Source organism: Eublepharis macularius, chromosome 5 (genome assembly GCF_028583425.1).
Source record: "Eublepharis macularius isolate TG4126 chromosome 5, MPM_Emac_v1.0, whole genome shotgun sequence".
NCBI classification, from domain to species: Eukaryota; Metazoa; Chordata; class Lepidosauria; order Squamata; family Eublepharidae; genus Eublepharis; species Eublepharis macularius.
In genome coordinates, this window is record NC_072794.1 from 138,188,282 (window position 1) to 138,215,298 (window position 27,017).

At 44.0% G+C, this 27,017-nt stretch overlaps 1 protein-coding gene across 1 annotated transcript in view; it reads right to left on the bottom strand.

The window, feature by feature from the left end:
* Positions 1–5,772: 5,772 nt before the first annotated feature.
* PTPRT (protein tyrosine phosphatase receptor type T) overlaps positions 5,773–27,017 on the bottom strand; it is a 560,054-nt gene continuing 538,809 nt past the window's right edge. The window contains exons 27-31 of the mRNA XM_054980796.1: positions 14,367–14,498; positions 9,894–10,019; positions 8,542–8,705; positions 7,225–7,360; positions 5,773–5,826 (exon numbers count right to left, since the gene is read on the bottom strand). Of these exons, the coding sequence (XP_054836771.1) occupies positions 5,773–5,826; positions 7,225–7,360; positions 8,542–8,705; positions 9,894–10,019; positions 14,367–14,498 (612 nt within the window). The remainder of the gene's footprint in view (positions 5,827–7,224; positions 7,361–8,541; positions 8,706–9,893; positions 10,020–14,366; positions 14,499–27,017) is intronic.

Sequence of the window (27,017 nt, forward strand, 5' to 3'; positions counted from 1 at the left end):
TCTACAAGTAAAGAAATGGCTGTTGAGTATTTGGGAATTTCCATTTCATTTCAGCTTCTAAAGGCATGTCCAAATAAAACACTATTAAATAGCATTGCCAATGTCCAGGTGGGGCCTGGAGATCTCCCAAAATTACTACTGATCTCCAGAAGACAAAAATAACTCCCACTAGAGAAAATGGCTCCTTTGGAGGATGGACTTTATACCCTGTTGAGATCCCTCCCTGCCCAAACCTCACCTTCCCAGATTTTACCCCAAATCTTTAGGAATTTCCCAGGCTGGAGTTGGCAATCTCTGCTGAGTGTGGGAAGCCAGAATAACCTGCTACAGTTGCTCACAGTTATCAGTCATGTGCTTAAATTAAAAAAAAAATCTATCTGCATGATCAGAGAACCCTTTAAAAACATATCATCAATACATGGAAAAAGCAATTTCTCCAAAAGTGTTTTTTAAATGGAGAAAACAGCAATTAAGTATGCAAGACTTCTGCATGAAAACAGGGGATTCATAAAGTGTATTGTCACTCTTGATCTGAAACTAAAAACTCTGATGCTACCACAAGACTTGCTCCTCCTAGGTGGTTTCTTTTCTTTTTTGGCAAATTGAGAGGTATGAAATTTTTGCTAAAATGCAAAACTGATGGACTACCTAAGACCCTGAAATTAATTCTTACCTTGTTTTCCCAAACATTAGCCAACTGTTACAGGATCTCACTCTGATTCTCTCGCTCTCTGTCTCATATATGCACATTCACAATGCCATTTCCACAGATCACTTTGATTTAAAAATGGTTGTTGGAGAAATTCCCTTGGGAATCACCCCAAATGATCATATTTAAAATGTGGTCAAATAGGAGGCTGGATTCTTGAGACTACCTAACAGATATTTATACATGAGCTACTCTGTAAAGTATTTTCATAGTTAAATACCATAGAAACCCTTACAAGAATCAACTCCGTGGATGCAAAACAATACAGCGGAACTAGTTTCCACACAACAGCATGAATATTTATATAATGTGTTGCAATTACAGTAATATTTGGTGGTATTGATGTCTTACTTTGCACATGAGGCAAAATAGGATTATGCCATTGCTCTCTTGGGGGGGGGCATACTTGAGACATCCACCTTTCATTATGGACACTCAATAATTGCCTGTGCCCCCAGCTTAGGAACTTTGGCACACAACAGCATGGGAAGTGCCCTGGAAAAGACACACACTTTTGCCATAGATGATCTCTTGAATTGAAATGGGAACCCTAATATGCATATTGTGACTACTACATTGTTTCTATAATCTCTGTATCAGCCATGTGAGGACAATACAGAACTAGTGCAGGCTAAGTACAGACCCCTCTGAATATGGACTGTAAGAACTGGATAAATATTATGCCAAGCACATCTGTTCCTCAAATAAGCAGGTAGATGTGCTCTAATAATCAGATATATAAAATATAACAACACAGTTCTGTATTTATCAAGCAAATACCAAATCTGTTTGATGTTCCTTTGTTATAGAAGCATTTGCAGTGCAATCCTAAACAGAATTACTCCAGCCTAAGTCCATTGAAATAAATGGGCTTAGACTGGCGTAACTCTTCTTAGTACTGTTAGTATTTCCATGAAGATTCTATTCCTGATTTGGATTCTGTGCTTTTGCAGCTTCATCTGAGTTATTTACTTGCATGTTTATATCATAGATTGTTCCACTAGGATTTAATTATTTTATCCTCCCAGTGAACTTATAAAAATAGGCCTTTAGAGCAAGAAGGTTTACTAATTAAAGGCGCCTTCTAAATTAAGATGTCTTGCAGCTATCATTGTTTTACCCTTAAAAAAGAAATTAACACTATATTTCAAATGCCAAAAATCAATGTGTCTAAAACCTGAGTGCCTGGTTATTAATTAAATGACCAGAGGGTAGAATCACATCAGTGAGGTCTTGCATGGGAGACTTCTGTCAAAGAAAGAGCCAGTCCCTGTGATCTGCTATTACAACGAACAATCCAAGCAAAGCAGCAGAAACTGACTCTGGTATTCCAGAGTTCAGATGAGCATATGAAGCTGCCTTATGACAAGGCATTGATCCATCCAGCTCAGTATTGTTTACCTTGACTAGCAGAAATCTCCAAGGTCTCAGGCAGAGAAAGGTCTTCTCTGCTTTTGAGCGACACCCCTGCCCCTAACACAGAGCTATTTATATATTGACTTAAGAATCACAAGAGAAATCTATCTAGTCACCCTCTGTATGTTGTTGGCTGTTGCCATGAGTGAAAGGATGTGTGAGAAACAGAACTGGAATAGTCACAGAGCAGCATGCGTACAGGCAACATCTTTCTGGCTGCAGTGATGAAGGATGTGGCAAATATTCATGATGTCCTGTTTAAACATGGGCACAAACAGAAAAAAAACGAACATGGTGTTCATTGTATTGTTGAAGGCTTTCATGGCCGGAGAACGATGGTTGTTGTGGATTTTCCGGGCTGTATTGCCGTGGTCTTGGCATTGTAGTTCCTGACGTTTCGCCAGCAGCTGTGACTGGCATCTTCAGAGGTGTAGCACCAAAAGAGATCTCTGTCTTTTGGTGCTACACCTCTGAAGATGCCAGTCACAGCTGCTGGCGAAATGTCAGGAACTACAATGCCAAGAACACGGCTATACAGTCCGGAAAATCCACAACCATGGTGTTCATTGTTTGTTGCCATCCACAAACAACGAACAATGAACACTGACGAACATGACCTGTTCATGAACATGTTCGTTGTTCGTGGGGGCCAGCAGGCTCTCCTCCAGCCATCAAGATTCCTACCACACCACTTCCAGAAACCTGAGCAGGCAGCAGGAAATGTACCAATAATAAGTAATAGCTTGGCTCCAGAGCCTGACAACAGCCCTGGAACCTGAAGGGGTAGATCCCTACCGCACCACTCCCAGAAACCTTACCTGAGCAGGCAGCAGGAAAGGTACCAGTAATAAATAATAGCTTGGCCCAGAGCCTGGCAACAGCCCTGGAACTTGAAGAGGTAGATCCCTATCCCACCACACACAAAGAAAATTCAAGCTCCAATGCACTCCCCCCATCTCTCTCTCAAAATGCCAACAGCAACTGTCTCTCCCTCACTGTCTGCAAAACCAGAGCTGGGAGCCCCCCTACACCCTGCTCTTTGTTTCCTTGTAACAAATTTGGAGCTCCACACTTGAAAGGAAGACCTGCCTATCAAGCTAAATTGGGCTTAGATTGGTGTTTCCAGGGCAACAGCAGTTCAGACAGAGTTCAGGCAGTCCCTGCCTCCGGTTACCAAGGAAATTGATTGCAGGTGCCAGATTGTCTGGCTTGACAAACAGTAACAAACAGCAACGAACAAGGCTTACAACAACCACCTGTTCATTTAGAATGGGGCCTCACAAACAGCTTGTTCGCGAACAGCAGATTGGACTGTTCGTGGCTTTTAAAAGTTCGTATTGCTGTTCGTGCCCATCTCTAGTTGTTTCCAGTGCAAAAAATGTATATTTGCTATTGTGAATAAATGCACTGAACAGAAATCAGGTTTGAGATCCTTATTGCATATGAAAGCTGTTGCACTGATAAACCAATCACAGCTAATGCATTGGACAACAGTGGCTAACATTTATCCTCCAACCTAGGGGCACATCTGTGCTTTAGAATGGGAGTTATGACACACAGGAAAGTCAATTGTGTCATGAAATAATGATTAAAAATTGAGTTTCAAGAACTTCAGAACCACTGTTGCAGATAAGTGCCCCAACTCTTCAGGGCCAGAACATCCCAAATGTATAATACACATCATCATAATGATCAAAACCCAGCATGTGATAAGGGTAATCTGGGTGAAGGAATATTAGGACCTGCTATGGCTCTCAAAAAATAGCATCTTTCAGCTAATTTTATTTGTCACATGCAAGATTTGGGTCTCACATCTTGCACAGTGACTTCCCCTCAGGGAAGATAATGTTGTTACAAGAACCTCATGCTGAGAAACAGGCTGGTTCTCCTAAACAAGATGTATGCAGTGTTTTGGGGGTTTTTTTGCTTGATACGACATTCTAAAGAAACCAGGTGGTGAAACAAACAGTGATGGCTAAAAACGTAAATAACAAACATCGTAACAGCTATTTCATTTCAATAGGATCTTACAGTTCACAGTGGAACAGAAATCAGCCACTTCATATCAACCTGTTTACAAGTAGTTCTACAGCTCAGAAATATAATTGTTGACCTGAGACAACAAAGCAGAATTGTCTGATTCTCAGTTCTAAGAACAGTGTCTTGGGATTTCACAAAAAGCTCTATAGGATATAACTCTGATCCTTTCCCACTATCTACCCTCTTTGGGTGTGCTTCCTATCTGAAGTTCTCTCCTACTGAAAGGCAATTGGTTCTCATGGAAGGTGAAGGGTAGGGGACTGTTGACATATTTCTATCTTTTTGTATAAGCAGAAAAGCTTTTCTGCAAAGAAGCACAACTTTCATCACAACCATTTTACCATGTAACCTTCAGGCATTTCATTGCTGGAGAGCTGTCTGCAAGTACCATATTTAATCTATGGTGATCTGCCATGTATTGCACCATAACTCTGAAGAAGTTTACATCTGCTCCTAAGGCTGAATGCCATGGCTTGATCGCACCACTTGTTTTAGGAATTTTGACTGGCAAGCCAAATCTGTGCGGGTAAACTTGACTATACTATAAACTCATACTGAGTTTTCATACAAATGGAGTTTATCTGAAGGTGGGAAATTGCTAATATCAATGTCTTTTATCGTATCAGCCAACCCAGTCTATGATTATCCTGCCAGCTTGATTATCCTACACTGCATAATATAACTGGCCCTTACAGAAAGACATACGGATGGTGGAGAAAAAGCCCCAATATAGTATAATATGGGCAAATATTTTAAGCCCATCCTTCCATTTCAACCTTTTTTAAAAAAGCAACACTGCACACAAACAAATACTTAAGGTAAAATGAAATTAGCTTCATTACAAACGAAAGAACAGTCATAATTTGAAGCATGACATTTTAGGATGTCCTCAGTCCAAGAAGTGTGATTTTACAGAACTGCTTCACCAGAGCTGCAGCTCATATGAACCACTGAGATGTAACCAACCCATGCACAACACTGGAAAGCTAGCAGCACTGTTTAGGAGCCAGAAACTTCACAGCGGTTTCTTGGTTCCATGACTGGCATCTAAATCAAGAGATGATGAGAGCAGATAGAAAATTACACCTTTGTGGCAGTGGCCTTTTCATTTGAAAAACAGATCACAAAGGCTTACTGTGCTGAAAGCTCCAACTTGTCTACTGAAGCTTTCTTCCTTTGCCCAATGGCCAATATGTGAAATTAAAAACATAAATTGAAGATTTGTGGGAAATAGAAAGAGGGACTAAAAGACGATGGATTATCCCAGGGTTTTTTCCCCATCTCTATTCCAGGAGAAACAAAAACGCACATCTAAAATGGTAGAGATAAGTGGTCAGAAGGGATTAGAAAGCAGAGTTTTCCAGCCTGCCTCCTGCTTTGCCCATTTGTATCATAGGCTGTTTAAAAAGCGGGAGAAGTTCCTGTAGAAAGCAGATGGCAGCAGATCTCTCCTTCTTCCAACGGCACTGAAAACTGACCCAGTCTCTCATTCAAGGGTGAAGGGCTTTAGTCTTCTCACCCCATTACTCCATTTAAGTGAGGGGGGGGATCAGCATCCTTCAAAACAAAGGCTTTTGGGATTTTTGAAAGCTCTGTATTCTCATGAGCTAAAATGAACTCAAGTATTCCAGTGCAACCTCATATACAAATTTATATTGTTCCTGTAAGAAAGAGAGAGAGCGAGATGTGAGAAAATGAGATGCTTTCTACTTCGGCATGTATGTTTAGACTACATTTCTTTCACACAAGCACTGCGGATGCAGAGAATCTACATTTGCACAAAGCACTCATTGCAGAAGAGGCAAAATATAAGCTCAGCTGGAAAATGAAGAAATGCTTCCCACCAGAAGGTAGCATGGTCATAATATCTAACCATTTCTATTGTTATGTCACTGTGTGTGTGTTTTAAACCCTAACTTCTAAAGCCCTACAAAGAACAACACGGAAGTGATAAAAAAATAGTTGGGCTTTAAAAGAAAACCTTGATTTCATTGAAAAAATAACCCATATCATTTGTTCTGTACTCAAATTTCTCTTCTATGAAGAGCTAGTACTGAAGTGATATGCATGGAAGTCAGAGGACTTACAGCATATACTATATACTATGAATTTTATGAAGGCTATATTACCTCAGCTGTAGTCATAGATTCATAGAATTACAGGGTTGGAAGGGACCTCCAGGATCATCTAGTCCAACCCCCTGCACAGTGGAGGAAATTCACAACTCCCCTCCACACTCCCAGTGACACTCCATGTTCAGAAGATGACAAAACATATTGTTTTATATTGTCATATTGTTTTATATCTGAATTCAATTACAATTACAGTGAGTGTGCTTTTAAAAACAGTATTCACTACATAACTGTTTCTTTATCTGTTTTTGAAACAATATATAACAAAAGTAAATGCTTACAAAAATCAAACACATTTGGATTCTTTTGATGGTACATGTAAACAACTGCACCCTAAAGTCTCACTATTAAAAACTTACCTCACGATTAAAAACTGTATTGTATACCGTGTGCGTATTTCACTCTTTTGTAAGTATGGTGGGATTATTTCATTTCAGACAGCAAATAAAGCCAGATGCCAAATGCACATGGAATAGTTTATGTATTTCAGATGGTGTTGCATTTTTTGCACAGGGCCTGCCTTAAAAATTCTTTCAACACTTTTGTGCTATATCAAAATAGTGTTTTTAAGTGATTAACTGACTGATTAGGTTCTTTCTATCTTATTAGTGTTCCTTGCTATATTGCAAAAAAAAACCCAATATAGTGATATAGTGATAAACTGCTGTATGTTTTTTTTAAAAAGCAAGAGGAATTGGCAAGAAAAATAGGTGGGGAAATGAAAAGGCAGTACTTTCAAAAGCATTACAGACCTTTAAAACTTGGAAAAAAGTGTTATTTTTTTTTAAAAAGTCTCAACTCTTCATTAAAAACAAAACAATGCCCTTTTCCTTTAAGGTGTCTATAAAATCACCGCCCTGCTCGGCATCAGAAGCCAAACCATTTTAAGGAGGCATTCTGAAAGTATTTTTCACCTGGTCTACTTACCAGTGCTTCCACCATGTTGGACTTGTTATTCCGTAAGGTTTTCACTATGTGAAACACGTCAATGATGTTTTGCTGCTGGATCATTTCACACACGCTGCATATAGCACAGAAGGTGCCACTGCGGCCACCACCATTCCTATTAAAAGAAGAAAACAGGCAGTTTAGAAAGGCAGGCAGTTTTATGTTGGCGGAAGCTCTCAGGAGACTGTGAAATAATGGCAAGTCCACCAAGTCAGAGAAATATCTGGAACTGAATATAACTAGCCACTGGTATTCTGACAGCAGAAGCAAAGGCTCTTTCAGGAATCTAACAGCTTCCTGCAAGTGATCCAAACAAATAATCTTCTGGGTAGTATGTGAAAGGCCGGATTTTTACAGAAGAATATATCAAAAACATTGGGTACAAAGAAATTTGCCTTAGGGATACAGTAATTAACTAAATTAGAGAGGAGGTAGAACTCCCACACTGTCTGTTTGGAATGGCTTGGCTAATATGAATTATTTTAAATGTTCAGATGATGCCATGTTTTGAAGTTCAAACGTTGTCACATCAACCATGTGGCAGAGCCTAAATTAGAGATGGGCACAAACCGAAATATGGACCAAAATTAAGCACGGACCATGCCAAGAAAACCACGGTTCATCAGATCCGATTTCTGACGAACCGCCACGAACTTTAGGCTGGTTCATTTGGTTTGTTTGTTGGTTCGTCACTGCAGACAGCCTGGTGCCAATCAATCAGCTTCATAGGCAAAAGGGGATGGACTTCCTGCAGACCTTCTGCTGACCCGGAAGTGATGATTTTCTGACCTGGATGTGACGTTTTCACAAACCAAACAAACTTGTTCGTGAACCAGGGGCAGGTTCGTGAAAGTTCGTGGTTCATGAGATTTTATGAACCACGAGCCACATGGTTCGGGGTTTTTTCCAGTTTGTACCCATCTCTAGCCTAAATACCCCATGAACCTTGCCCCTAGGCCTCATCCCTTTCCCCAAAGCTGGCTACCTAGAAGCCTCATAGAATGCCTTTGTAAAGGATTTTCATTAATCCTGGGGACATAAAACACTGAAATTGCAGCACTGCAAGCACCAGTGACCCAGAAACAGGTTTTATGAAGCACTGGCATACTTAGTAAGTCATCTGGGAAGTTCGTTCTTCAAACCTTTCCCTGTTGTTAAGGCTGCTATTACAGCAACGAACACATGTAGCCTCACAAGAGTGCAGTTTTATTGTAGTTCTTCCCAGTTCTTTACAACCTGATTTTCACACGTTCAATCAATATTTAGCACAGAAAACAATGGAATCAAAATACGTACAAGCAATGGACTACAGTCCGCCCATCTCGCCCATCATATTGCTCCTGCCATTTCTCTAACCGCCTGACAACCTTCAATAGAGAGCGTTTGGAAGGAGGTATGTCTCTATATGCTGGCCAGCCAATGTACTGCAAATGCTGAACGATACGGTACCCATCCTGAGGCTAACAGAAAGAGTAAGTATTTGTTGGTATATGAGAAGGTACAATAAGAAAGTTTCCAAGTAAAATCAAAAGACCATGTTTTTAATTATTTATACCAACAACATTTATAATTCGCACATTAATTGCTGGAAGATCTCAATTAAGATACAATTGAGACAATCTGTTATTTTCATTGCAAACTAGTTAAATTACGAGTTTAGTTAATGGGATTATACAGGTCAAAAAGTGTTAAGCGTGTTAACTAAAGTGATCTTTAGATCATTCTTTGAATTTTCATAAAATGAAAGCATAATATGACCAAAGAAAATCACAGAAACCCTGGAGAGAGAGAGAGAGAGACTATTTCACTGCATTTATCTCAGTTGCCACTTTAACAGGAAAGACATGCAGACCAATACATTCTTCAATTATATGAGAAGAGCTAATAAAACACTTGCTTAATTTTTTCCTGCTTCAGCTACAGAAGCTCATGCCATCTCAAAAGAAGGCAAGGCAAGTCTTTCATAAACGACATCATGTGGGGGACATTCCTCTGAGTGTTTTTTTGTTTTGGGGGGGATTTTTTTTTTGCTGCAGGAAAGCACATCTGCAGGTACCTTCCTGAATGGCATGAGCAAATATATGCAGAGGCTCAGTTCTTGGTAATAGAAGCAGATTTATACAGTAGTTGTTTCTCCTGAGGTCTGATAGGATCACCTTTTAACAGACAATCAATACAGAACTGTCCTATACTTAATTGTATAGGACAAATTATTCTGAAGGAGGTTGAATGTCAAGGTTATCTTTGTTATTGGTATTACAGGATTTTTGACACTATTGTTTAGAGAGTCTTAATAAACACTCTGGACATTTCCACTCTATCTGCAGCCTTAAGAATGATGAGACATAACACGTTAGGAGGATTTGACATTTTCATGAATGGATCACATATGGAGACAAAAAGGTAAGGTTAAGTAGGTTAGATAGGAAATTAAGGATTCTTGTCAATGAGAAATTTTTAAGTGGCAAGCATCTTGGAAGAAAAGCCTACTAATTTATCATATTTTTTCCTACTCCCTGACTATACAATTCTTTGAATTAATTCATATAGAGCCAGAGTAGTGTACTGGTTAGAGTGATTTTTTTAAAAAAAGAGCTCCATTGAAGGATGGACACTAGGGAGCCTCAGGGGGAAGTGAATCTTCATACCCTTGCCATGTTGCAAATCCGGAATATCCTGTTGATGATATCCTCATCTATGTCAGCAGAAACAAACTCCACTTGGATTGGCCCATAACAACAGGATGTCTTCTCTGGCCAGTACTGCATACAGAGCTAGTCATGGATAAAAGGAAATCAAAAGAAGAAGGGAAAAATTAAAAATCTGGAAGGAAAATATTAGGAATGAGTACAATTCCCCCAATAATTGCTTACTACTCCAGAATTTCACTATGTGCCATGTTCTATGCCTCCGTATTTTCAGTTTGACTATGAGATTTTTTTTAACATTCCTTCTGAAACTGGAATATGCACATTTGGCTCTAGCCTTCAGCTTCAATTCATTTACAACTTTTCTTCCCTTCTGTACGGGCAATGCACGTTCAAAAAAAAATCTTGCAGCGATCATAAACACGATCACACTGAGGTTATTTTATGTGTGTTAAGCTGATATACACACAATAATATCTGTCACATTGGTAAAACACCACATAGAAATGATTAAAATTGTATACATAACTGCATTGAGACTGATTTTTAAAAGTATTTTACCATGCACATATTGATAATGTAGCAGAGTAGGAAAAAAACCAAATTGAGGGAACTGAATCCTATGGAAAACTATGCACGCACAGCCTCCTGAAAAAATTAGGAAATAAAGAAAAACATCAGAGAATTCCTTATAGATCAAGACCACTTCTAAAGTATGATATGGTAATTTGGAACTCCAAAATATAGGCTAAGTTTTGGATGAGAAGACTTTATTTATTTAATTTATTTATGTCATTTATAGTCCACCTTTCTCACTGAGACTCAAGGAGGATTACATAGTACGAGCTTAGTATAATCAGTATCAAGTACATTTCCATACAATATCAGTGCATTTCCATACAGTGTTAAGGACATTTAACAACAACAACAACAACAACAACAACAACAACAATGACAACAATATTCAATTTATATACCGCCCTTCAGGACAACTGAATGCCCACTCAGAGCGGTTTACAAACTATGCCATTATTATCCCCACAACAAAACACCTTGTGAGGTGGGTGGGGCTGAGAGAGCTCCAGAGAGCCGTGACTAGCCAAAGGTCACCCAGGTGGCTTCAAGTGGAGGAGTGGGAAATCAAATCCGGCTCTCGATTAGAGTCCCGCACTCTTAACCATAAACAATGCCATAGGGTAAATAGATACAAGTTTAAAAAGACACAGCATAAGCAAGACTCCAATACAACATAGAAGAACATACTGCAACAGAACATAATCACTTCTAGGATTGACATTAGCCAACATAAAGTATAGGTAGTAAATAGGAGTACACAGGGCTTTTTTCTGGGAAAAGAGGTGGTGGAACTCAGTGGGTTGCCCTCGGAGAAAATGGTCACATGGCTGGTGGCCACACCCCCTGATCTCCAGACAGAGGGGAGTTTAGATTGCCCTCCATGCTGCTCGGTGGTGCAGAGGGCAATCTAAACTCCCCTCTGTCTGGAGATCAGCGGGTGGGGCCACCAGCCATGTGACCATTTTCAAGAGGTTCTGGAACTCCGTTCCATCGTGTTCCTGCTTGAAAAAAGCCCTGGGAGTACATATTTAAAGCAACAGATAATATGTAAGGCAACATACTGGTGAAGTTTATGGTCCCTAACTCATTAGAAAAGCATCTGAGACTCCATCCCTACAATACAGCCCTCCTATTCGAGTAAAAAGCCTTTTTGAATAATTCAGTTTTGCATCGTTTGCAGAAAGCGAGGAGAATGGGGGCTCTCCTGACCTCCTCAGGCAGGCCGTTCCACAGGGTAGGGGCCACCACAGAGAAAGCCCATATATGGGCTGCTATTGATTTCACTCATGTGCAGCCTGACACCTGCAGGAGACCCTGTTCAGATGAGCGAAGCTGCCGTAGAGGAACATAGGGATGGAAGCGGTCCCGCAGGTATGCCAGACCAAGGCCATGAAGAGCTTTGTATGTAATGACCAATACCTTGAACTGAGCACAGTAACTAATAGGTAGCCAATGGAGTGACTGTAGGACGGGACTGATGCACATACTCCTGTTCGCTCCTGATAACAGTCGAGCTGCAGAATTTTGCACTAATCGGAGCCTCCTAGTTAACTTAGATGGGAGACCTATGTATAATGCATTAGTCAAGCCTTGATGTTACCACAGAAGGATCCAGGTAGCCAGGTTGGCCATGTCGAGATAAGAGGCCATCTTCCAGGCAAGAGTGAGGTTGTAAAAAGCATTTTTTGCTGCTTTCAGATGCATTGCAAGCCAGCATCAAAGGGGGAGGATAGAGCGGCCAGGCAACAAAATACATGAAACAACTATGATGGAGTAAATAAATGCCACAGCTTTATTGATTTATAGCTCATGGCGCATTGGTGCCATGTAGGGCATGGATCCCAGCATCAGCTGATCTGCCTGCCAGCCAATGACCCACCATGCCCCCTCAGACCCTGGCTGGGGGGGCATGGGATGACAGTTAGTGGGATACCATGTAGGTGTACACTCCTGTGTGGATCCCCTGCCACCTGGGAGTGAGTCAGACCTGACAGTCCCCGAGCTGGGCATGTCCCTGCCATGTCGCACCCCCCAGACCCCTTAAGGGAATCCCCATAATAGGGAAACTGAGCTCATGGGCCCTATTTCCCCCCAAATGGATTGGTGCCCAATGCCCAAACTGCCTGCTCCTCTCCAAAGTTGTGATGAAAGGGATGGATCGGTGGGATGCCAGCCATGAGCCAAGTGCTGAGGGGTAGGGCCACTTCTTTCTACAAAGGCTGGCAGCGGACCTGAGAGAAGCCTGTGCCTCCCAGGTCCACAGCATTCTCCACGCCCCTCACTGTCCAGTCCAGCCTGCTCAGATTGACTGGCCCCAGTATTTGTATCTGGGCAGTGTGGGCTGCCCCACAGTGGCCGTAGGGAGTCCTTGCCGCCCCTCAACTTGGTGGCTGCCATGTGCCCTGCTCTCTTCCCTGTGTGGCCAGCAACTGAGTCCCCCAGGCAAGTCTGGGGGGGCAGCGTTTCCCAGAAACAACACTTACATAAAACTCAGTAATATAGTGGCTAGGAGGAACCTTATGAATAACATTATCCGTCTGTAACATAAGAACATGCATAAAGATGGCAGTGAAGGGAGGGAACAACAACAACAACAACAACAACAACATTCGATTTATATACTGGAACTGGAGCTTCTCACCATTAGCTCCAAAACATGCAATCATTATTTTCATAATGGATCTAAAAATCATTTGCGAGAGGTACAAGCACACACATTAGAAAATCCATCAATATATTCTGAACAGCCCCAGGTGCTAGTTAAGATTTTTTTTTCACGGTTTGGTCAGCAACTGGAACTGTAAACATGAGAGTACATTCTGTAAAGTAGTTCATGGCTATCTTACTGGGCTGGACATTGATGATTTGCCTCAAATAAAGACATTGAGTATCAGGGCCAAGCTACACATGACGAATGACACTTGAACAGCAAGTGTATTTCTCCCTGTTCACTTGCCCTCCACTCAATCCACTTGCCGTTCAAGTGTCATTCGTCATGTGTAGCTTGGCCCTCAGGTGCTAAATATGACCACCAGTCCTTATACTTCTTTTAAGCATTTAAAATTAGGCAATTCTCTGGACCCACAAAACCTCTGCTTCAGGTAAAATGCATTTTTATGGAATTATTTTACCCATGTTCTCTTTTTGGTTTGGTTAGTTGCAAATAGAAAACGAGCATGTCAGAGAGAAGGTTAAGCTGAACCCTTCTTCCAAATATGCTTGTTTGCACGGATGTGGTAAAGTTAGAGTTGCTGACACCTCGGTGGGAGAATTTGGAAGGTGGGGACAAGGTATTCAGTTTTGCAGACAACATCACATCTGGTGCAAAACCAGAAATTATGTCATAGTATTTGGACAACACTCTAGGATTCACCCCAAACTCTAAAACCACAGTGCTTAGGATGAATTTTATATTGTTACACTGACATGTGACATCACTTCCCATTGCAACAGTGACCACTGTGCCCCCCCCCCATTTTTCTCTGTTGCCCTGTCAAGTGGCAGCGGGAATGGGGGGCCCAGGCAGAGAGATACAGTGGTGTGCCCCTAAGAGGAGGTGTGTGTGTGTGTGTGACTATTCCAACATGAATCCTCCTTCAAGTGACATTAAGTGGTATAGAAGAGGAAAGGCTTCATAACTGATCACTTGACTCTAATAATGGATAAATGGTTCAGTATGGCCTTGAGTTAGCATTTCTCCTCCCTTACAAAGACCAAGAGTAGCAACACGTTAATGAAAAGCCAAAGAAACTTTATTTTACACCTTGAGAACGCAATGCCATTTCAGGAAAACACAATTTATCCCTATTCGTCTTTACCCAATGTTCTTTTTGGGTCAACAGTATTTAGTCTAGGCCTCAAAATATGTGAAATAGCATATATCAAAAATCCACCTACTTGTGCAGCATCCATTTCGTTCAGCATCACAATGGAGGAACAGTTGTAATCAAACACCAGCCTCCAGAAATCTGCTACAGTGTTGGGTAAAGGATGCTGGGTTACTATAAAGGCAGCAGGTTGCTTGTGGCTCTAACAAAGATGTGGGGGAAGGGGAGAGAGAAGGAAAAGATTAACGTTAAGAAAAAAGAAATCAATCACCATTTATCCAGAAGAATATTAAGCCCAGGAGGCTGTGGGCAGGCAAAAGGATCCATTTAACTAGATTATACAAATTGCACCTCATCCTCCTTGTTATCATTGAAAGAAGGCTTTTATAATGGGATCCCATGAAGACATTTCATTAGAGAAGTGCCGTAAGAACAAGGATTATCATTCATGAATTATTCATATGATACAAGACGGCAAAATAATAATAATTAGAAGAAATGACTGAGGATGACAGCTGTCAGTAGGGCTTTTCCATGTTGCTGCTGGGGCTAAAAGGCAGCAAAAACATCAAAAACCAGGATCCAAACAGGAATTTAAGCTTATGCAAAGGGCTTGCAATAGCTTCCTATTAAGCATTTTTAAATCTCCCCCCTCTCCTGCAGTGGTTGACCTCCTCTGCTATGCCGCCAATGTTAACTTTTAAAGACTGCGGCAACAACATTGTTAATTCTTTATTTAACAATCCAGTGGCCTTGGTCAGAATCAGAATCAGATCATCCTCTATTTCCATCCTTGCATAGAAGCTGCTGCTGCGAGAAATTTTAGCCACAGCCAAAGTAATACCAGGATCTGAATCAGCTACCAGGGAAGACAGAGAAACAAGGGGAACAACACTGTATCATTCATGTGATGGCACTTTTGTGCCTCTCTCTCTCTCTCTCTCTCTCTCTCACACACACACACACACACGATTCTGATTGTGACTGCAGCACATGTGGAGAACAGGCTTTTAGCCTTCCCCCACAACATTTATGCATCCTGAAACTGCCCTGAGTTAGTGCTGTTTACTCTGTTGCAGAATTTTATTTATTTGTTTACACCTTGACTTCCTCCTCAGTAGGGATTCAGAGTGGCTTACATCATTCTCCTCTACTCCGCTTTATCCTCACAAAAACCCTGTGAGGTAGAATAGGCTGAGACTGCATGTGCTGCAGTCACAATCAGAATCAGGTCCATGTGTGTGAAGGGGAGCCACAAAACTTCCATTACACGAATGATACAGTGTTGGTTGTTCCCCTTGTTTCTCTATCTTCACTGTTAGCTGATACTGACATTGCCCGTGGTCACCCAGCAACTTTCCATAGCAGAATGAGGATTTGAACCTGGGTCTCTCAGATTGTAGCCAAACTCTAACCACTACACAAGTGCAAACAGTGGCTGCCTGGAACAGTTTCAAGATGTGAAAATGGTGCAGGGAAGAAATCTGAAGTTCCTTTTCCACATACGCCTTGGTTACCGTCAGAGTTGGACCAAATATGTCTGAGAGGCACAAGCCTCTCATTTTATGGCTGATATAAGGTCCTTGGGATGGGTATGAGAACTTTATGATTTGTGAATGGCCCCTAGTCATGGTAACTCAATTCCCAAAATAGCTTGCTACAGGAGACTATTGTTAGAAAAACAAGCCTAAATTTCTTTTTAGACTTAGGAGCTACTTCTATATTTCTTAGCAATCTGGCCAGTATTCATACATATTATCATCTTTCATGCATTACGTTGGGCAAATCTAGGTCTGCCACAGGCACTCCTGACTAGAGATGGGCACGAACAGAAAAAAACCCTGAACATGATGTTTGTTGTCCATTGCCATCCATTAACAGGGACTCATGAACAACCACAAACATGGCCCTGTTCACGAACATGTTCGTGGTTGGATATTCATGGGGGCCAGCAGGCTCTCCTCCAGCCATCATCCAAGTCAAGATCCCTACTGCACCACTCCCAGAAACCTGACCTGAGCAGGCACCAGGAAAGGTACCAATAATAAATAATAGCTTGGCCCAGAGCCTGGCAGCAGCCCTGGAATATGAAGGGGTAGATCCCTATCCCACCATACACAAAGAAAATTCAAGCTCCAATGCACTCTCTCTAGCAAAATGCCAACAGCAACTCTCTCCCGCTCCACTGTCTGCAAACTAAGCCAGAGCTGGGAGTTCCCCTCCCCCCTGCTCTTTGTTCCCTTGTAACAAATTTGGAGTTCCACACTTGAAAGGAAGACTTGCCTATCAAGATAAATTGGGCTTAGATTGGGGTTTCCAGGGCAACAGCAGGAGTTCAGACAGAGTTCAGACAATCCCTGCCTAAGTTGCCATGGGAATTGATTGCAAGTGCCAGACTGTGTGGCTTGACGAACAGCTAGGAACAGCAATAAACGAGGCTTGCAACGACCACCTGTTCATTTAGAATGAGGCCTCACGAACAGCTTGTTTGCAAACAGCAGATTGGGCTGTTTGTGGCTTTTATTTGTTCGGATTGCTGTTCGTGCCCATCTCTACTCCTGACCTTTTGATCAGAGCAATACGCATGTTAACAGACACATTTATTACACTCACATTTGACATGTTTAAATGTAAAAAAACATAATATGTTATTCTTTCTCTCTCCTGCTGGAGTAGTGATTTTTCAGCTTCTGAAGGCTTCAGAGATGGTACATTTGACTATCTCAACAAACATATTTAACAAAAGACTTAATATCAAAAGCAAAGAAGGCCAATAGATATTAATTACTCTTCTGGGTGTGATTCTACTGTATAGGGATACTATATCAAGGGAAAGGATTAGACTTAATTTGCGTACATTATCAGATTAACCCGCTTTGCATTTGGTTTTATATTTGTCGGGTGAGCATCCTCCATGGAATAACAACAGAAGACTGTAAAAGAACAGTAGAGCAACCAACATTTGGTAACAAGATAACCTGAATTATTCACCAATAAAAGCAGAATTCTGTTAGTCAGCATAAGCTGTTAGGCAGCACTTCTAGTCCCTTTAAAATGTAAAGTGATAGAGACACCAATGGTTGGCAGGCCAGATGCTTCTCTCTCCCTCCCCACTCCTGTGCCTTTCCATAACTAAAACACTCCCAGGAGTGCTTTGAGTCATTTTGGATATCCTCAAGCTAACCTGAAACAGCTAATTTTGAGTTTAATTGTGACTCAGGGCCAAGCTACAAGTGACGAATGACACTTGAACAGCAAGTGTATTTCTCCCTGTTCACTTGCCCTCCACTCAATCCACTTGCCGTTCAGGTGTCATTCGTCATGTGTAGCTTGGCCCTCAGAGACATCAGAATGTACACCCCCAATTGCTCACATAACTGACTAGTTTGTGTGTGTGTGTGTTCAAAGTAGTATGTATGTGGAGTGAGAGTACTGGTTTCCCTCTCTGCATTCTCACTATTTCCACTGCACAAGGCGCAGCAACTCAGGCAAGAGAATGAAATTTCCAAGGAGAGCAAGCCAGTCATGAAGAAAGAGGATTAAAACCACTACCATCACATTGGGGTCTGCTTTTTTTTTTTTTTTTAGTGCATGGCTGCTATAGTGGTCATGGTTTTATTCTATTCTGTGCCGTCAGGTTGCTTCTCCTCCCAACAGCCACTTGGGTGCAAGAGGCTGCAGAGAAGGGTGGGACATTATTGGAGAGGATTTGCCTTCTCTTACAGATTCACATCCTTGGTATGAGCCCTGCAGTTCACAGCTTATCCATCCTCCATTTCTTGTGATTTCAGATGTTTCAAGGTAGGGGCCACCTGCAAGCCAGAAGCCGTACAAGGTCATCGTCTTGCCCACTTTCTTGGAACATGGGGCATGAGGTTCCTGAAGGGGCAGTGCCCAGAAGAGCCACTGGCAATGTATCAAAGAGCCACAACTAGCTCCCAAGCCACTATCACTAATTTATGTGCTTTCCTTCCCCTTATTTGACTCATGGTTCATTATAACTTTGAGAAATAGCAGGGTGGATGGTGGTGGTTAAAAAAAAAAATCCTGAGGATTCTGTATAAGCACATTTCCTGACTGAATTGATGCTGGTGTTGATGACAATTTTTCTGGCCACCCCCTTGGAGAAACAAAGGCAGCATACACTGGGACGGGGAGAATAACAACTACCTCAGGCAAAAGCAGCCAATGGAGCAATCAATAAAGGGAGGCTACTTAAGATTGTTTGTAACATCTCTAATACCACGATTTCCAACCTTCCCTTTGTTCATCAAACAATATAGTTTCCTTTGGAGACAAGGAGGAGGAATCTTTTGAGTTCCTTCTGAAACTGGCTGGGAGAGGCACTTTTCCCATCTGCTTCACATTGGTGGTGGAGGGGGATAATAAGCCTGATTCTAAGGAGCTGATAAGGCCCTAGAAGGAGTTTGGCAGGATTACTGTGGGTTTGGTGTTTGTTATTAAATTAGACTGATGGACACCCTGAGGTCTCTGAGGATGGAGGGAAACACCCAAACTAGTAAGTAATAGTGGAATTGTCCCAAGGAATTGTGAGGGAGGGTAAATACCTCTGTACTGGGTTTTATCACTTGAACACTTATAACAGAAGAGTTATATTATACCCTTATTATCTATAACAGATTATATAGGGTTGATAGCAGATTGTCTCTTCACAACTTGGGTGTAACCAAGGAGAAGCATAACCTGCCTGAAGGCCACGTTGAGTTTTGAATTAGGGTGAGATTGCCCTAATGCTGACAAATGGTTGGGTGGGGGAGGTGAGTTTAATGTTGTGCAGCTTGTTTAATCCATGCATTGTTTCTGGAGTCTTCATTTCAAGATACAAGGGCAAGGCAGCAGTAGGATGTCTGAATGTTACAGGGGTTTGAGCATACCCACCTTTCAAATCTGTGCTAAAGGAATTTTGGTAAGTGCAACATAAACTGCACAGGTTACTATCTCCTCTGCTATACAACTACTAAATGTACAGAAGTGACTCTAATCATTATTACTTCTGAGTATTGTAGCCATAAGTTTTTGAACTGAAATGCCAGGTTCTGCTATTGACAATGCTATCTTCATCATGCAGATTAACAAAACTCCTGTGTTTTGTCTGTGCTATAAAACTATAAGGAATTTGTAGCATGAAAGGAGATTACAAATGCATTATTCCATTTTGACTGTGGCTTATAGAATTTAAGTGAGTAAACGATCCTTTGTGAACATCTGGGGATTGCACATGGATTAGGATAAGGGATCAACCTGAAAAGCGCACGTTTAAGTCCTTAAAACACATTTGATTCCTTAAAACAATTAGCTAGCACTATTGAGACAAGAGCGATTTTCTCTTCCCAACTCAAAAAACAGCTGGCATATCTACTCAAGGCAGGACCAGTACATACATAGTGCTTGTCACAGTTTGCAAATATTGACTCAGAAGTGTCCAGTTTTTAGGTCTGGTTAATACTGGTGCAGCTACAATGTTGAACCACATTTAAGGATGTGGGCATTTACATACAAGAAGTAAAGGGCTGGACTTCATACAAGCTCCGCGCCCAGCTCTTTTTTATGAGTAAATTTCCTATCCTTAAATGTGGTTCATCAATTTATCTGCACCAGTATTAACCAGGCCTAAAACTTGGAAACTTCTAAATCAATATTTGCAAACCATGACAGTTTCAAAAGCTAGGCCAGAAGTGTATCCAGGTTATAGTTAACCATAGTTAATATTAGTGCTGAATGCTGATACAATTTTGATATTGTCTAGTTATACTTAATATGCCCTACCGTAGATACTAAAATATGCAAACCAGGAGTATCCATGTTGGTCCATCTCTCTCTGTATTTACATATGTATGTTATAGAAATGGAGGCAATAATAAGTAGGAGATATGATTGCAAAGGGAGACAATGAAAACTAGGTGGAAAGGGGGAAGGTGAAAGCAAAAAGGAAGATGGTACACAATAAGAAGGAAAATAAGATACTGTCAACCTTTTAGAATTTACTTGTGTATGGACTAGAAATGGGGGAATAATATCTATTTTGAGCACTAATACATCTGCAATTGTCAGCATCTACCAATTTCTGGACATTCACTGTAACACATACTTGCTACACCAACATGTCCCTAATGAAAATGGCTGCCCTACATTTTTTGTTACATGGGGTTTTTTTTCCTGGGAACACAACTGCTGCAAGGATAAGTCAAGACTAGCCTGTAGGCAAAACAAAATCCAAAGCTTTGTAATAAGGACAGGGGATGGAAGATCAGAAGCGAGTTATGAGGCATGAGAATTACCTCAGCTCTGAGGTGAATTGATCTGTGTGCATTCTTTGTAAATGTGAACTTAGTCTAAAAATATGGCAGTTTCCATGCAGGCAGCTGCACAACTCTGAGTTAGATACAAATGGTTTGTATGGAAAACAGCTTCAGCTTATTGAAGCAGTAAAGACCTTTGCTCACTCAGTTGTTAGATAACAGATATCTACCATCACAATGTCTCAGAATTGCTTCAACAAGACAACCTACTGCGCCTGAAGCTGTTCTAAGACTTTTTCTCCCAAGAAACCCAAACATTAAATTGTACTTGAATGGATCTCACCATAGTGGCAACTTCAACAGAATTCATGTAACAATAGAAAAAAGGAAGAAAAAATATAGAAAACACACAAACAATATAGAAGGTGAGGGTGTGTATAGTCACAGTTGATTTCCATCAATGCTGGGTTTAATTAACATTCCCTGCTCCCTCCAAGATATACATCATGTAAGAAATCTGTGACCTTACTGGCGGAGGAAATGCACACAATGGTTCTTTTCTCACACTGTGGTGTGACATGTTTCATTCACCTTGTGATAGTTATCTCACCTTCATCCTGCTCTTAGGAATGTTCCTCTTAGCCACTCTGCAACTAGAAAGAGAAGATGAAACACCCCAGTTCCCTCCATTGGTCTTCTTTCAATCAAGGAGTACCAAGCAAGGCAAGGTCTTCCTGAGAAAATGGCACTCCCGGGATGCACAATGCGCAATCACCCGGGTGCCGCCATTTGTTCCTTCGCACGGAGGGAGAGAAGACGCTGTTCCTGGGCATCTGGGGATTTGGTGTGGGCGGGGCCTGGGCCTATAAAGGCCGGCTCCGCCTTCCCCCCTCTGCAGCCATTTCAGAAAGCTTGAGAGCATCAGACGCTTTTCCGGCCTCGGCTTTCTGCTGCGAAGGAAGCAGCGCAGTTGCGTTTTGCGCAGCTTGCCCCCTTTCGCAGCTCAGCTGCTCGGCAGCTGGCTTTCAGCCACCAGCAGATTGAGAAGTGGCAGAGCTCAGCAGAGGGGTCTGCAGGTGCGGGGCGTGTGTCGACGAGCCTTCTCGGCATCCAGCGAGGCTTCTTCAGAGGCGAGACTTCTGTGGCTCAGAGACCTGCGGCGGCAGCGCAGCCCTTTTAGGGGTTTTGAGTCGTTTGGGCCTCCTCCGTTGCGGCAGGCTAAGTGGGGCTAGTCGGGGGATGGCGTTTGATTGGCGTCACTGCCTGCATTTACTGCATTGTGAGCTTCTGGGGGCTATAGCCTACTAAACGGCGAAGCTGCGGGGCATTTGCATTCGTGCTGGGGAGTGGAATTAGCCCTAGTCCTCTGTTAATACTGCCCTGTGGGTGTAATTGCAAACGCAGGGCGGCAAGCTGGGAGTGGGGTACTTCCTTTCCCTTATTGCCCAATTAGTAGCTCTAGATATTTAGTAATAAAATAAAATAAAATGAAATGAAATAAAATAAAGAATAAATATTTTTTTTTAAAAGAGAGGGGGGGAGGCATTTTGGAACCAAGGAGGACATTTTCTATTGCCTGTTGTTGGCTTTTTGCTACCCCTCCTTCCCCCGTTGGCCTGCCTGGCTTCTGACCAGTGGGGTTATAGAGGTGCTGCATAAGGGGTAATAGGGGCCAGTGGCTTATACCTGGTCATCTTACTAATAATATCTGGGGGCATAACTGTATAGGTGGTAGCATAGTGGTTAAGTGGTTGGGCTGCCCATCTGCATTTTAATTAGAAGTTGCTGAGAAGTGTTACAAAGGCACTATGCCTCCCAAGAAGGGCAGTGGCCCTAGCAAGGGCAAGCAGCCAGCCAAGAGACCCCCAGCGAAGCGGACACTTCAGTCTGACTCCTCTTCTGACGAGGAAGTAGTGGCCAAGGGCAGGCAGGAGATTTTGGATAAGCTGGCTACGCTTGAGCAGGCCAGAGGGGTGCCACCAACAAGAGCTATTGGTGGCAGGAGTAACAGGTCTGCCAGGAAGGTTTCTGCTATCACGTTCCATAGGGACATAATGACTCATTTGTCTGCCCTTGAAGATTCTTCGCCAGCAGTGGCGGATGGTGGCCAGGCAGAGGATCAGGAGCCAGATGCGACCAATTGCGGAGCGGAGGCGGAGGCCTGCTGGCCGTCTGATATGCCACCGGTTGCAGTGGTGGTCAATCCTCCAGAGAATGAGGGTAAGTCTTCGGGGTCCCAGGATGCGCCTTCATGGCTCTGGGGGCCTGTGGGCAATTTTCAGGCAGCAGGGGGGAGCAGCACTGGACAGCAGGCCAGTGTGCAGCAAGGGGCTGCCCAGCCTGGTTGCTCATCTTGGGACGGGTCATCCCTGCTACCCGACTGCGGCAGGGGTAGGTACTTGGCCAGGGTTCAGCCAGCAAACATTGCCATGGCAGGCTGTTGGAGGAGTATATTCCACAGCTCCTGCTCCTGTTTCAGGCGTGGCAGGCAGCCTGGGGGCGAGTCAGGCGGTGATGCCTTCTCAATTGGTTTGGCCTCCCTATTCCCCAGGGCCGTATTACCAGCCAACCCTGTTAGGGGTCCTACCTTACAGGGCGATGCCGTTTGGTGATACTGCATTGCCCCTAGGGGACCATTTGACACCTGTAACCAGGGATAAGATACTCAGGGGAGAATTTGTGGATATCTTTGGCCTTCTCTTCAGGGAACTGGAGAAGAAGGACAAGGATGACATGGATGACCGGGAGAAGGAGAGACTCAAACGTAGGAAGATTGACCGTACTTGGGCTAACTGGTTGCCTGGCATGCTCATTTATGCCGGGGTTATCGCACGTGCCCAACCAAGTAGGGCAGCCTCCCTGTTTCAATACATTGGCATCATTTACAGGGCGTATACGGAATTCTCCATACCAGCTTGGCTGCAATATGATGAAGAGTTTCGTATGCGGGCGGCAGCCAATCCCAATTTGCCGTGGGATCAGATCCATCAGCAGCTGTGGCTGCAGTTGATGGCCCCGGCTAAGCCGGTTTCTGGTGACAGATCGGACAGTGGCCACTTGGTGCAGTGTCTTTCCACCCCTTCTGGTACCCGCGCCTCCACGGGGTAGTCGGTTCAGCCCCAGCTGCTTTGCTGGGAGTTTGCGTATCAGGGGGTGTGTTCTAGAAAGGGGTGCAGGTTCAAGCACGAGTGCCCACGGTGTAGCGGCCCTCACTCCTTCTCAGCATGCTCCAGGCCTAGGTAACGGGGCAGTGGCAGGAAGCCAGGGGGTGGTCCAGGTCAGGGCCCCTTTGACAAGGGGTCCCACTCCCATAAAGTTGAAAGCGCTTAGGCGCCTGTTACAAGGTTATCCTAATCCTGAGGTTGCACAGTTTTTATTGGAGGGGTTTACTGTGGGTTTTCATATTCTGTTTCAGGGGCCAAGGACCCCGTTTATGTCAGCCAACCTGCGTTCTGTTGTTGGCTTGGAGGATGTGGTGCGGCTTAAGATCTCCAAGGAGTGTTCTGAAGGCAGGGTGATAGGCCCCTTTTTGGCACCCCCGGTGCCTGACTTGAGGGTGTCACCTCTTGGGGTAGTGCCCAAGAAGACAGCGGGAGAATTTCATCTGATTCACCATCTGTCTTTCCCAAGAGGGGGATCTGTGAATGATGCTATCCCGGAGCACTTGTGCTCCGTGAGGTACACTTCATTCGATGAAGCCGTCAAGGTTGTACGCCGATGCGGTGTGGGGGCTGAATTGGCAAAATGCGACATTAAGTCATCATTTCGCCTTTTGCCGGTCCACCCGGACGATTTTGAACTGCTGGGCTTCTCATTTGAAGGGCAATTTTATATGGACAGAGCTTTATATGGGTTGCTCTGTTTCCTGTGCTGCATTTGAGAAGTTCAGCACGTTTCTGCAGTGGGCCTTGCGTCATAGGCTTCACTGCCGTGACTCCGCCCACCACCTTGATGACTTCCTCTTCGTGGGGCCCAGGGGTACGGGACAATGCGCCAGGCTCTTGTCGGGTTTCATGGACCTGGCTGAAGAGCTTGGCATCCCTCTCGCGCACAAGAAGACGGAGGGTCCTTCAGAGGTTTTGACATTCCTGGGTATCGAGCTGGACACCCTGCGCCAATGCTTTCGCCTGCCTTTGGCTAAGGTGGAGGATCTTAGGGCCTGGTTGGCTTCTGTTAAGGTTAAGTATAAGATGTCCCTCCTGGAGTTGCAGCAACTTGTGGGGCACCTTAATTTTGCCTGCAGGGCGGTAGCACCTGGGCGCGCCTTTTTGAGGCACTTGTGTGATGTTATGGGCACCTTGCGGTTGCCTCATCACAGGGTCCGGATTTCGCAGGGAATGAGGGACGATCTGACCGTATGGGAGGACTTCATTTCTTCGTTTAATGGGGTCACTTTTTGGCGCGAAGAGCTCTTGCTTGAGGCTGAGCTCAAGGTTGCCTCGGATGCGTCAGGATCGACAGGCTTTGGGGTTTATTTTCGGGGGCACTGGTGTGCTGAGCAATGGCCAGTCGATTGGCAAGATGGTGTTATTACCAAAGATATTACCTTTTTGGAATTTTTTCCAATCCTGGTGGCGGTCTGGCTGTGGGGAAATGAGCTGGCCAACCATGCGGTCCACTTTTGGTGTGACAATTTAGCGGCTGTGCATATGGTCAATTCTCTCACATCCAGGTCCCCCCGGGTGATGCAACTGGTCCATGCTTTTACCCTCCGGTGCCTTCGGCTGAACATTTTGTTCAGGGCAAAACACGTTCCTGGTATTGACAATGGTGTGGCGGACACTTTGTCTCACCAACAGATGGAACATTTTCGTCAGCTCGCCCCCGGGGCCGACATCCAGCCTGTCAAGATGCCACGGGATCTGTGGAACCTTGGAGGGCAGAGGCATACAGGGCAATCCGTTTAGCCATCGCCCCCAATACTCGAAAATCGTACGATCGTGCAGTAAGGCAATTCGCGGGCTTTCGCCAGGAAGCCAACCTGGAACAAGTATGGCCTATCCTGGCTGAGCACATTATGCAGTTTTGTGTGGAGCGTAAGGGATTGGGCTTGTCTGTCAAGTCCATTAGAGGCTTGTTGGCTGCCTTGGCCTTTACCAGCAAGTCTCGTGGCTTGTCTGAAGTAACTGGGGATTTCCGGGTACGGAAAATGTTGGAGGGTTGGGCCAGGGAGGCTGGGGCTAGGTCTGATGACAGACAGTCCATCTCCCCATCTGTCCTCCGGGGCTTGGTTTCTGTGTGGAAATGGGTTTGTTTATCAGATTGTGAGGCAGCGCTTTTCCACGCGGCCTCCCTAACAGCTTTTTTGGGGGCCCTCAGAGTGAGTGAGCTGGTTGCCCATCTCGTGGTAACCAGTCAGGCCGGGTGCTCTTGGTGCAGGATTTGCTTTTTTAGGGCGATGGTGTTATTATTAGGTTGCGGCGATCCAAGACGGATCAGCACCACCGAGGGTCACGAGTTCATTTGGGCCCTTGCAACGAGGCAGGATTGTGTCCGGTCCAGGCCCTGCATAGGTACTTGGATCTCAGAGGTAGTGGGGATGGACATTTGTTCCGTCATAGCAATGGCACTCCTCTCACTCGGTTCCAGTTTTGGTCAGTAACCGAGAGGGCCCTTCGTAGAATAGGTCTGGAAGGGGTCAAGTTTGGTACCCATTCATTTAGAATTGTTGCAGCCTCGACGGCAGCCGCGATGGGCTATTCTGTGGCAGCCATCCAGAAGGTTGGTAGATGGCAGTCATCTGCTTACCGTGGGTACGTGTGCGCTTTGCCGAGGCTTTCACGGACCAATATCTAATTGTTTTTTCCTCTTAGGTGCTGTGGTTCGCCGAGGGAGGTGTCGGATCCTCATATGCAGACACAGCATGGTCTTCTGGGCCACCCATCAGGCCAGAAGGTTGCTGATGGGGTCCCAGCTTGGGCTGAGTTGCTGGGCTACAGTTGAGTGGCAGGGCCGTCGGGGCCTTCGGTGGCCGGGCCTGCTGCCACTCTTGTTTGAGGGAAGGTCTTTGCCTCCGCCTCATTTTCTTGTAATTCACCTGGGTGGGAATGATTTGGGTTTAGTGAAGGGCAAGGCCCTTTCCCTGAAAGCACAGGCTGACTTGCATTATATAGCCAAGCAGTGGCCTGGGGTATTGATAATTTGGTCGGCCATCCTTCCTCGCAGGGTATGGCGCGAGGCTTTGGACCATGATGCTATCGAAAGAGCCAGACGTAAGGCCAATAAGGCCATGAAGAAAGCTTTGGCTGCTGATTTGGGGATCTTCTTACCCCATCCTCAGATTAGGGATTATTTTGCCGACCTCTACAGGGGTGATGGCGTGCACCTTTCGGTGAAGGGCAACCAAATTTTTTTGACCAAATTGTGGCAAGGGTTATGGTTAGCTCTGCAGCAGCTGTGGGGCACAAGGGCCTAAGCAGAGACTTGGCCCTTGTGGTGGCAGGTCAGTTGGGGTAGGTAGA